The sequence below is a fragment of the Macrosteles quadrilineatus genome, unplaced genomic scaffold, assembly GCF_028750875.1.
Source record: "Macrosteles quadrilineatus isolate MER2022 unplaced genomic scaffold, UCM_ALF_1.0 Scaffold_3__2_contigs__length_128488019, whole genome shotgun sequence".
Lineage (NCBI taxonomy): Eukaryota > Metazoa > Arthropoda > Insecta > Hemiptera > Cicadellidae > Macrosteles > Macrosteles quadrilineatus.
In genome coordinates this window covers 77907128-77919186 of record NW_026542596.1, presented here as the reverse complement: position 1 = coordinate 77919186, position 12059 = coordinate 77907128, and the positions used below count along the sequence as shown (strand labels likewise).

General features: G+C 36.5%; 2 protein-coding genes across 2 annotated transcripts in view; both read right to left on the bottom strand.

Annotated features, from left to right (window-relative positions):
* Window positions 1-12059, bottom strand: part of LOC128989544 (mitogen-activated protein kinase kinase kinase 7-like) — a 56405-nt gene that overhangs the window by 40703 nt on the left and 3643 nt on the right. The window contains exons 4-5 of the mRNA XM_054411443.1: window positions 11809-11951; window positions 10674-10860 (exon numbers count right to left, since the gene is read on the bottom strand). Coding sequence (XP_054267418.1) covers window positions 10674-10860; window positions 11809-11951 — 330 coding nt within the window. The remainder of the gene's footprint in view (window positions 1-10673; window positions 10861-11808; window positions 11952-12059) is intronic.
* Window positions 4304-6554, bottom strand: LOC128989545 (axoneme-associated protein mst101(2)-like). The gene is made up of 2 exons (XM_054411444.1): window positions 6442-6554; window positions 4304-5721 (listed from the first exon to the last, which is right to left on the bottom strand). Exons 1-2 carry the CDS (start codon window positions 6445-6447, stop codon window positions 4363-4365), a joined length of 1365 nt encoding a protein of 454 aa, XP_054267419.1. The 5' UTR covers window positions 6448-6554; the 3' UTR covers window positions 4304-4362.

The window sequence follows — 12059 nt, the reverse complement described above, 5'->3', positions numbered from 1 at the left end:
AGAGATTGAGAGGATTGTTTAATCCTCACTGGAACATCGGTGAAGTTCTCCAGTTCATGAACTCCTCAACTGTGTAGAACGGTCTCTCCAGAAGCCAAGCCGATAAGCGTTGTCTGGTGCTGCTTATGCTGGGGCCTTTTATTGTCTCTGGGAGCAGGTTCAGGAACTTCGCTCCCATGTAGGAAGGCTTTTCTTCAAAAAGAGTTAGATGATGGACTGGAAGTGTGTAATTCATAGCCTGTCGGGTGTTATGGCTGTGCCTATCCGTACCTCGTTGGATCTGTAGCCTGCTTGCGTGAGTAGCCACAGCTAGGATGTACAGGCTTGTAATCGTTAGGATTTTTAGCTCACGGAATTTCAGTCTGTGACTTTCTCTCTTGTCCATGTCTGCTAATATTCTTACTGCTTTTTTCTGGTGGATAAGCACACGTTGGAGGTTGGTTGCCGATGAGTTTCCCCATACTTCAAGGCCATATCGAAGATGTGATTCAAACAGTGAGTGGTAGGCAATCTTGGCTATGTTGGTGTCACTGCAAATAGTGATTGCAAAAAAAACCAAATGGTAAAGTAAGAATTTGCATAGATCCTAGAACATTAAATAAGTACATCAAAAGAGAGCTTTTTAAATGCCAACCTCACAAGAGATTTTCTCCAAACTAGAAGGAGCGAAATACTTCAGTGTGCTTGATGCTTCATCGGCATTCTTACAAATACCTCTGACTGAAGAAAGTTCACGATTATGTACAATAGCTACCCCTTTCGACCAATTTTGTTACTGCAGACTACCGTATGGATTGAATAGCGCTCCGGAAGTGTATCAAAAAGCAATGGATTTTGTAATTGGTTTAGAGGGAGCAGTTTCATATATTGATGACATTCTCATATTCGGGAATACTAAAGAAGAACATGACAAACGATTGAAAGAGTTTCTAACAAAAGTTAGATGCTTTGGACTCAAGTTGTCTAGGTATAAAAGTCAAATATGTGCTGAAAGTGTAATTTACCTTGGACATAAAGTAACTTCACAAGGAATATCCGTAGTTGAATCGAAGTTGAAAGCAATACAAGACTATCCAACTCCAAAAGACAAAGCTGATATCTGACATACATATCTGACAAAACTGAGACGTTAAGATCACTTATGAATAAAAATAAAAGTTTTGTGTGGACAGATGTTGAGCAGACGAGTTTCATGGACTACTACTCAACAAAGATATAGCCAAATCAAAAAGGGTCTTCTAGCTGTTTTAAATGGATGTAAAAAATTCCACAATTACTTATATGGAACAAAATTTGTCATAGAGACTGGTCATAAAACTCTCATTGACCTTCTTGAGAAGCCTATATCCGATTTATCTCCACGATTTCAACGAATGGTAATGAAATTAATGAGATACAACTTCAAACTGATTCATGTTCCAGGAAAGAAAATGTTCATTGCTGATTCGTTATCCAGAGCTCCTACAAATGACAATGTTAATACAGACTATCTTGAAAATGGTGCAGAGGTTGTGTACTCTTTAGTAGTGCACAAAAATGATAACATATTACAAAAGCTGAAATCAGAAACAAAAACAAATGTTGAGTTAGAAAAAGTAAGATACTATATTCAGTATGGGTGGCCTGAACACAAAAATAGAACTGACATTGAAGCTAATACGTTTTGGGATAGCCGATACGAGCTACATGAGTTTGAGGGTTTGATTTATTTAGGAAATCGTCTTGTGATTCCAAAGAGCCTTCGATCTAACATTTTGTATCAAATTCATGCGTCCCATCAAGGAATTAACTCTTGCCAAAGGAGAGCACAAATGACCTTTTATTGGCCTGGTTTGATGAAAGACATCAATAGATTAGTTAATTAGTGCAAAAATTGTCAAGCGTTCCAGAGATCTAACACCAGAGAACCTCTTAAACCTCACCCAGTAACTAAGAATCCATGGGAAGAAATTGGCATAGATTTATTCAAAATCAAAGGAGCAGAACACATGTCGGTAATTGATTACCACTCTAAGTTTGTGGAGATTAAAAAGATGAATACAACAATTGCTGAATCTGTTACCAGCTGTTTAACTCATATCTTCAGAACACATGGATTGACAAAAAAGATCCACTCGGATAATGGCCCTCCCTTTGACAGCCTTAAGTTTTCTGCCTATGTGAAGAATTACCAGATAAAACTTGAAACATCTTCTCCATACTACCCCAAATCAAATGGCATGGTAGAGAGCCATCCAAACTCTAAAATCTCTAAAATCCAAACACATTAACAGGCTTAAGATGTATCTGTGAATAGAGTTGGAAAATCTATCAAATAATCCATATGTTCTATTTCCTATATAAGAATATTAATCACACATCTTGCTTCAACAAACTCTATTTCCAAACTAAACCAATGTTTACAAAAACATGTTTACAAAAATCATCTGACAGCAAAACATATTTAAATACAAATAAATCATATGATAAAAAGAACAGACTAAATACAACCCTGTAAGAATATTTTTACTTTCTCCCCCTATACCATAGTATATGGAGAAAGTATTGTTTTCGTCAAAATTTTTGAGTTTGAGTTTTGAGTGGATATATTCATTTTGGGTCCCCCTGGACCCAAAAAAGTGGTTTTCGAAGTGATGTCTGCGTGTGTGTGTGTGTGCCTGGATGTGTACAGAGCTAGGGACTACACCTGTGGTCCGATTTCGATGAAATTTGGTATGTAGGTTCTAATCCATGGTATCTCCAGGCGTTTTTTCATTTTTTTGAAATTTTGATTTTTAATGGGGATTTTCTCATAAAATCCCATAAAAAAACGGAAAAATCGGATTTTCTCAAAAATGGCCCGAACGATTTTGATAAAATTTAGTATGTTGTAGCCCTTTAAATTTTGAACAATATGGTACAAATCCCATTTCTCTAAAAATTACGGTTCAAAAGTTATGGTAAATTATGTTATTTTCCATAAAAACCCCATAAAACAACAAAAAATAGGATTTAAGAAAAAAATCCGGTTTTGATTTAACATAGTATGTTATGGTCCTTACAATTTCGATAGCTTTTTTCATTTTTTTTTAAATTTTGATTTTTAATGGGGATTTTCCTATAAAACCCCATAAAATAACGGAAAAATAGGATTTTCCCAAAAACGGCCCGAACGATTTTGATAAAAATTTAGTTTGTTATAGTCCTTTATATTTTGAATAAAATTGTTCAAATCCCATTTCTGTAAAAATTACGGTTAAAAAGTTATTGTAAATTATGTTATTTTCCCCTAAAAACCCCATAAAATAACGGAAAAATCGGATTTTCCCAAAAATGGCCCGAACGAGTTTGATAAAAATTTAGTATGTTACAGTCCTTTAAATTCTGAACAAAATTTTACATATCCCATTTCCGTTTATTTACTCTCACTGCTTACACATGATAAAGGTTGATTACAAACTTATGGGAGAAAGTATGTGTCAGAATGCTGATACCGTTTATTAAATTTGTTACTAATCTATAAGTATAAAAGAGGATGTTTGTATATATATATATATATTTGTTTGTTTGGCAGTGATAAACTCAGACACCGCTGAACCGATTGCCACGAAACTTGGTACATACGTGTAGAATTTCATGGAATAGGTTTATACACCATCAATTTCGTGATCCGTCCAATAGGCTCCGCCCCAGTGGCTCTGGAGTTTCCCATGTTAACCTTATGAGAAATGGAATTAATGAATCTTAACAGCTGTTTCAATTAAACAAGTTGGTTCTGTTCTATGATGTTTAGCATTAAAGTTACAAGGATTACCAACAGGGTGCAGCACTATTATTTCTTTTACATTTATGACAACAGCTAATTTGCAACCAAAAGGTGAGTGAGCGTAGCGAACGAGCTAACCTGAAGGCAAGTGAGCGCAGCGAACGAGCTCCAACCTAAAGGTGAGTGAGCGTAGCGAACGAGCTCCAACCTAAAGGTGAGTGAGCGTAGCGAACGAACTTCAACCAGGACGTGATTGAGCCATGCGAACGAGATCATCTTGAAAATTAAGAAGTTAAACGGGGCAAAGCCCGCGGGTTACAGCTAGTGATTTTTAAATTCACTCATATCTCAGAGCTGAGTTTCTGGTGAGATAAAGTAACTTTGGTGATGAAAAATGGCTATAAAAGTGTTATTCCTCAAATATGGTCCTCATGATATGGTTTCAAACATTTGACCGATTCTCTAACAATCATTTTATCAATTACATTTTTCTTTTGCTGGTGGACCGAAAATAGCTTTTAAGCTATCATCAACAAAACAAATCAATAGCTCTCTACATATTAAAAAAGTATTTATTTCAATTGTATTTCATTGCAAACTCCTATTTGGTACCAACTTCAACAAAACGGTGGCTGTTTCTTTCCATTTTTCATCGAGCCACATTGAGAAGGCTTTTCCTCACCACTGGTTTCCTCTTTAGAGGACTTGGTTGAGCTCGGGCACGACTTTGAATGAGTTTTAAATTCATTTTCTAATTTTTTTGGCTCACTGTTTTTCTTTTCCAATTTTTCATGTTTTTTTGTATCACTCTTTGTCTTGATTATGTTGCCTTTCTTGCAGTCATCAACTGCTTTTTTAATACATTCACACGGGTCGTTTTTTGATTTAATTTTCTCGTCTTGTTTTATTACATCAACATCCTCGTGTTTTGAACACTCCTCTTCTTCTTTGTCAACTTTACATTTATTGTTGGAGCTCAACGATGCTGTTTTTGAGGTCTCAACATTACAGCATGTAACATGTTCACTCACTTTTGGTTTAGCATCTTCCTTTTTAGAAGACCCGCAAATTGATTTGTGGTTTTTAGTATGTTTTAAAGTGGAGGTGTCTTTTTTCGGCCCTGTTTTGGTATTTGCAAGGGCTGACTGTATACAAGAGCACATTTCTGTTACAGCCTTCCTGTTCCTTTCTTCTTGCTCTTGGTCAATGGGTTCATCAACACATTCTTTCTTGGGGACTTCATCAAGCTCCGAGTCCTCTTCTGCCTCTGTTTTGCACTCATTTTTCTCCTCTCCTTCAGAACATTCACTGTCTGCCTCGGAGGAGCTTGAGCTTGAACATGTTTGAACTTTTTCACCAAAACTGTATGTATTTTTATCTCCTTCACAAACAACTGTTGTGGCTTTTGCTGAGTTTTTAGCAGCATCAAATAAGCTGCATGAACAGTCGTTGGAGGAAATCTTGGCATCTGTATCCTTACATTTGCCTTTGACTTCAGTGAACTGTGCTCCCTTCATACTATTTTTCTTCTTTCCTTTTACCTCACCACACTGTTGCTTTCCATAACTTTTGTCTCGTTTGCCTTTTATTTCCGTACACTGATCTCCCCTTTCTTTACTTGCTCCTCTTTTTCCTTTAATATTTTTAAGCTGTTTTCCTTCTCCTTTATTGTTTTTGACTTCCGAACACTGAGCGCCTCTTTCCTTGCTTTGTCCCTTTTTCCCTTTTACACTAGAACATTGTCTTTTGTTTGCCTTTTCTGAACTTTTCCCTTTAACAGCGCTGCATTGCCTCCTCTCTCCGTTATCTTTTCTTGCCTTAGCTGCAAGACTTCTGCCGCAACTTAGTCTGCTCACTTGCAGTTTTAACACAGCTGACGGCGGAGGTGACCCCATCACTTGTAGAGGCTTTGTGAGGGCAGGAAACATACTGGGCACAGAGCCCATCCTTGTTCTTGCAACAAGCCGGAATACGTTCTGTGTAAATGTGAATTTAACATTATGCTACACCCAATAGTTCACAGTTCATTAAATGTTTAATATGTTATTAGTTTAAAAATACTAAATTTTTGGACAGTAAGATACAGTTGTCAGGAGTAACTTAAGTTTGATCACTACAACCAACTGAAAATCACTAACGTAAGTAATTTGTTTGGTGATTAAAATAATTATCATTTATTTTGATATTATACAGTTAAATATTGGTAAAATTAAGAAAACTGTCTTTAGTAGGAAAAGATTATGTTCAAATGATCTTGTATTTCAACAACAGTTGTATTATTTTTTATGTAGAAGCTATAGTTTAAAAGATTGGAGTTAATGATGGAAAGACATTAAATACGCTATAGTAAAAATGCATCGCAATTATTATTTGTAATACTTTTTTAACTAGATGTTTTTTATCTGTCAAACTGTTATCATTATCATTATACATCAAGCTATTAACTTTTACAAGACGTAGATTGAGAAGATAAAATATGGTAATTATTAAAATCCCTAATTAAGATATGCTCCATTGTTGACAGAGAAGTTTTTTAAACTGTAAAAATATGATTTATTGATTTTTGCTTGATTATTTAATGCAAGAAAAAATGTATTGTATGTAAGATACACTCTCTATTAACTGAAAAATACCTAGCACTCAAAGGTTAGAAGAGTAATTGATTACATTCTCAAACAAACAGTTTTTGTACTTACATGCATTGTGCAAATGGTTATTTGAAATTTAGGATCGTCCTACTTCAAACTTGTAATTTATAACCTTGAAACTCTTGAAATTTTACAGGTTTGACATGTTGAATTTAGCCTATATCAATATGTAACCACAGTAACAATGGTTATCATCTATAAAGATGTTTAAAAGTTGCATTTACTAATATAAATGACCTGAATCAGCCATTAAAATAAAATTATTATTAGTTATTTGAATGGTTTAATATCTAACATTCTTAGTTAGAATTAAAACAAAAACAAAAATATATGCTGGGAAATTTTTAAATTTGTAGTGAGATTTTATACCCATAAAATACCATAACAGATACCATCCTTAAGGCAAAGCACATTCCCTATTTCTTGGAAGTCTGCCCTAATTCGACCCTTGAATAAGATCCCAGCCCCGGCTTCTTGCCAGGACTTCAGGCCGATCAGTATATTGCCCGCATTATCTAAAGGCCTTGAAAGAATCGTTCACTGCCAAATAACTGATTTTCTGACTGAAAACAATATCTTATGCAACTCACAGTCTGGCTTTCGAGCAGCTCATAGTACAGAAACAGCACTTTTACGTGTGACGGACGACATTAGACTAGCAATGGAACATCGGCAGGGAACGATTCTTACCTTATTTGATTTCTCTAAAGCCTTTGACTGTGTAAATCACAAGCTCCTCTTAGAAAAGCTAAGGGCCATAGGGTTTTCAAATGGTGTATTGGACTGGCTGGGATCCTATCTGTCAGACAGGCGGCAGTGTGTTGAGGTTGATGACTTACGATCTGACTGGGAGACAGTTACTAGCGGTGTACCTCAGGGGTCCATCCTTGGTCCTCTGTTGTTCGTACTATACATAAACGACTTGAGCTCAGTCCTCACAAACTGTAAATACCACATGTATGCTGATGACTTACAGATTTATACACATTTTTCACCCAAACAGATCAACGAAAGTGTTCAGAGAGTGAATGAAGATATTGAGAAAATCATTACTTGGACTAATAAACACAGACTCAGACTCAATCACGAAAAAACTAAACCTATCATAATTTGTCATCCACGGTTACGGAACTCAATTGACTTTCTCACGACAAATCCAATAAATATAAATGGAACAGCTTTGCTTTACTGTGACAAGGTCAAAAACCTAGGACTTACTATGAACTCGACACTTACTTGGGGCGATGCAGTCTTAGACATCCGTAAAAAGGTGTTTGCATTAATCCACACACTTAAAAAATTACAAAACTTTTTGCCAATGCACATAAAAATACATCTCGTCAAATCACTTGTCTTCCCCCACTTTACTTACTGCAACTCTGTGATCAATGACATGACTGTAAACCTCGCTGATGCTCTCCAACGCGCTCAGAATTACTGCTTGAGATTCATTTATGATCTGAGACGCAGTGAGCGTATCACGCCTTACTACATTAATTCTAAACTATTAAAGCTATGTGACCTTAGATCAATTAAAATCCTTTTGCTAACCTATCTTACTAATATTATAAATCTGAAAGTTTGTGAGTTTGTGTGTATGTTTGTGTGTATGTTTGTGTGTGTGTTTGTGTGTGTGTTGCTCAATCACGCATAAACTACTGGACGGATTGGGCTGAAATTTGGCATGATGATAGCTCACATTCCCGATTAACATTAAAACATATTCTTATCTCAAAAAACCCTTTCGGGCTCCGCCCCAGTGGCTCTGTAGTTCCCCATGTTAATCTTATGATTTATCATATTTAAAAGGAATTAATGAATCTTAACAGCTGTTTCAATTAAACAAGTTGGTTCTGTTCTATGATGTTCAATAGCATAAAAGTTAAAAGGATTACCAACAGGGTGCAGCACTATTAATTTTTTTAAATATATGACAACAGCTAATTTATAACCAAAAGGTGAGTGAGCGTAGCGAACGAACTTCAACCTGGAGGCGAGTTAGCGTAGCGAACGAGCTAACCTGAAGGCAAGTGAGCGCAGCGAACGAGCTCCAACCTAAAGGTGAGTGAGCGTAGCGAACGAACTTTAACCAGGACGTGAATGAGCCATGCGAATACTTATGAAGTTAAACGGGGCGAAGCCCGCGGGTACAGCTAGTTCAATAATAAAATCAAATTTTCCAAAATATTTTGTAGATGATTTTAGGTTTGTAGCTGAAGAAAGTGTTAGATTTTCACGCTATGCTTCATTGACTTTGCGTATGCCTCATCATAGGACTGCAGTTTACGACGGGGCGTTTGTTGTGACCGCTTGCCGACTTTGGAATGACCTCCCCTTAGCCATCAAATCCCTTGATAACCGTTCCCGGTTAGTGGCAGCGCTAAAAAATATGTATTTTGAACGTATGGCCATGGTTGGTTTGTCCTAGGGGCTTGTACGCGTGGTTGGTCACTGACAGATGTGCTTGGTGTGTGTGTGTGTGTGTGTGTGTGTGTGAGAGAGAGAGAGAGAGGGAAAGAGGAAGATTATTTTTGTACAGTTTAAAATGTAAGTTTTTTTCTTTTGTTTAAGTTTCTGTATCCATGATTTAGATTTTGTTTTTGTTGTATATTAATGTAATTGGTAAAATATGTGTGATATATTTATGACAGGTTAAGTGTAAGAAAGGGCCATGTGGCCCTAACTTTTGCCTGGATAAATAAATAATATTTCATTTCATTTCATTTAACAGAGTGTGGTTTATTTGACCAATACAATCTGGTTTTAATTATGTCCTACTGGATGTGAGTTGAAGTGAGTTTTGTCTGTAAAATAACCTTTACAAGAATTAAATCTGCAAAGTCTAACGACGCTTTGTGTGTGCATTTTAACAGCACTATTAATTAATTGTTAAAATCAAAACAACAAAAGCTGATGTTGCCCCTTAATTGCAAAAGCTGAAAAACTTAAATACTTAAAAGCACAAGAGAAGTTATTTTACCATAGGAATCCCAGACAAGGGAAAAGATTATGCTAACGTATTGAGCAGGAAAAGTTTTGAAACACCAAGAACACAATTAATTTAGATCATGTTTCCTACCTTAAGTGTAACTCAGGTTTGGGACACAATAATTTTAGATCATGTTTCCTACCTTAAGTGTAACTCAGGTTTGGGACACAATAATTTTAGATCATGTTTCCTACCTTAAGTGTAACTCAGGTTTGGGACACAATAATTTTAGATCATGTTTCCTACCTTAAGTGTAACTCAGGTTTGGAGCACAATAATTTTAGATCATGTTTCCTACCTTGGGTACAATTTTTCTATAGGTTTGGGACACAATTATTTTAGATTGTGTTGCCAACCTTGGGTACAATTTCTCTATAGGTTTGGGACACAATTATTTTAGATTGTGTTGCCAACCTTGGGTACAATTTCTCTATAGGTTTGGGACTCAATTATTTTAGTTTAGATAATGTTGCCCAACTTGGGTACAATTTCTCTACAGGTTTGGGACACAATTATTTTAGATCATGTTGCCTATCTTGGGTACAGGTTTGGGACACAAGTTTGGGACACAATTATTTTAGATCATATTGCCTACCTTGTGTACAGGTTCTCTAGAGGCTTGAGACACAATTATTTTAGATCATATCGCCTACCGTGTAAACAGGTTCTCTAGAGGCTTGAGACACAATTATTTTAGATCATATTGCCTACCTTGTGTACAGGTTCTCTAGAGGCTTGAGACACAATTATTTTAGATCATATCGCCTACCGTGTAAACAGGTTCTCTAGAGGCTTGAGACACAATTATTTTAGATCATATCGCCTACCTTGTGTACAGGTTCTCTAGAGGCTTGAGACACAATTATTTTAGATCATATCGCCTACCGTGTAAACAGGTTCTCTAGAGGCTTGAGACACAATTATTTTAGATCATATTGCCTACCTTGTGTACAGGTTCTCTAGAGGCTTGAGACACAATTATTTTAGATCATATCGCCTACCGTGTAAACAGGTTCTCTAGAGGCTTGAGACACAATTATTTTAGATCATATCGCCTACCGTGTAAACAGGTTCTCTAGAGGCTTGAGACACAATTATTTTAGATCATGTTGCCTACCGTGTAAACAGGTTCTCTAGAGGTTTGAGACACAATTATTTTAGATCATATCGCCTACCGTGTAAACAGGTTCTCTAGAGGTTTGAGACACAATTATTTTAGATCATATCGCCTACCTTGTAAACAGGTTCTCTAGAGGTTTGAGACACAATTATCTTAGACCATATTGCCTACCTTGTGTACAGGTTCTCTAGAGGCTTAGGGCAGCCATCAATGAGTGGAGGACGGTCTCCTTTATGCACAGCCCACATGATCCTATAGGCTGTGCCGCCAATATCACTGAAGGGCCTCTGCCGACTTAACACCTCCCACAGAATGACGCCCCAACTGAATACGTCACACTTCTCTGTGTAGTTGGAGCCTTTAACAGTCAATCACTTTCATCAATCTTTTGTTATTACAACACTTTATAATAGGATATATATAAAAGGCAAAGCCCTCACTGACTCACTGACTGACTGACTCACTCACTCACTCATCACTAATTCTCCCACTTCCCATTTACCTAGGAGGCTGAAATTCGGTACACCGATTCTTTGGGCATTAAATAGGAAAACTAAGTAGTTTTTATTCTGATCGGGCTTTCGGGCTCCGCCCCAGTGGCTCTGGAGTTTTCTATGTTAACCTTATGATTTTTCATATTTTAAAGGAATTAATGAATCCTAACAGCTGTTTCAATTAAACAAGTTGGTTCTGTTAACTATGATGTTCAATAGGATGAAAGTTACAAGGATTACCAACAGGGTGCAGCACTATTATTTTTTTAAATTTGAAGGCAAGTGAGCGCAGCGAACGAGCTCCAACCTAAAGGTGAGTGAGCGTAGCGAACGAACTTCAACCAGAACGTGATTGAGCCGTGCGAACGAGCTCACTTATGATGTTAAACGGGGCAAAGCCCGCGGGTACAGCTAGTAATAGGATAAAACCATTTACTATTGAATACTGAAGTAGACATCCCATCTACATAGAACATAGTTGTGTGATCCAGTCACAAAATGTGCTAAGCGCTAGTGTCTAAAATTCTGTTTTATAACTTATATTTTGTTGCTGTCATAGTAGATGGGTGGTAACAGTTGCTATAGCTTAAAATAAATCATACCACTAGCAAACCCGTGCTGGCTTTTAAATAGGCAGTGTTTCTCAAGGAATATCCACAATCTACTCAGCACTGCTTACTGAAAACACTAGGCCTATATGAACAACTTAAGTAAAAAGGAACAAAAATCAAGTAGGCTAAGTTAGTTTACATTGAAACAACTGAAGACTAGCTTATTTTACCACTGTACAGTTGATACTATGGGCATCTTACTTTCAAACACTTCAGGAGCCATCCATGCGGCGCTCCCTTTGTTATTCGTCATGTAAGTCTTCCTTTCACATGCAGTTCCAAAATCACAGATCTTCAATATTGTTCCATCTCTTATTAGTAAAAGATTTGGAGATTTGAGATCCCTGTAAAATATATATCCTTATTATTGACATACTAGAATTATTGAATTAGGAATATTATGATTGGAAAAAATTTCAAAAACATTAGACTGAACTTCATAAATGATTATT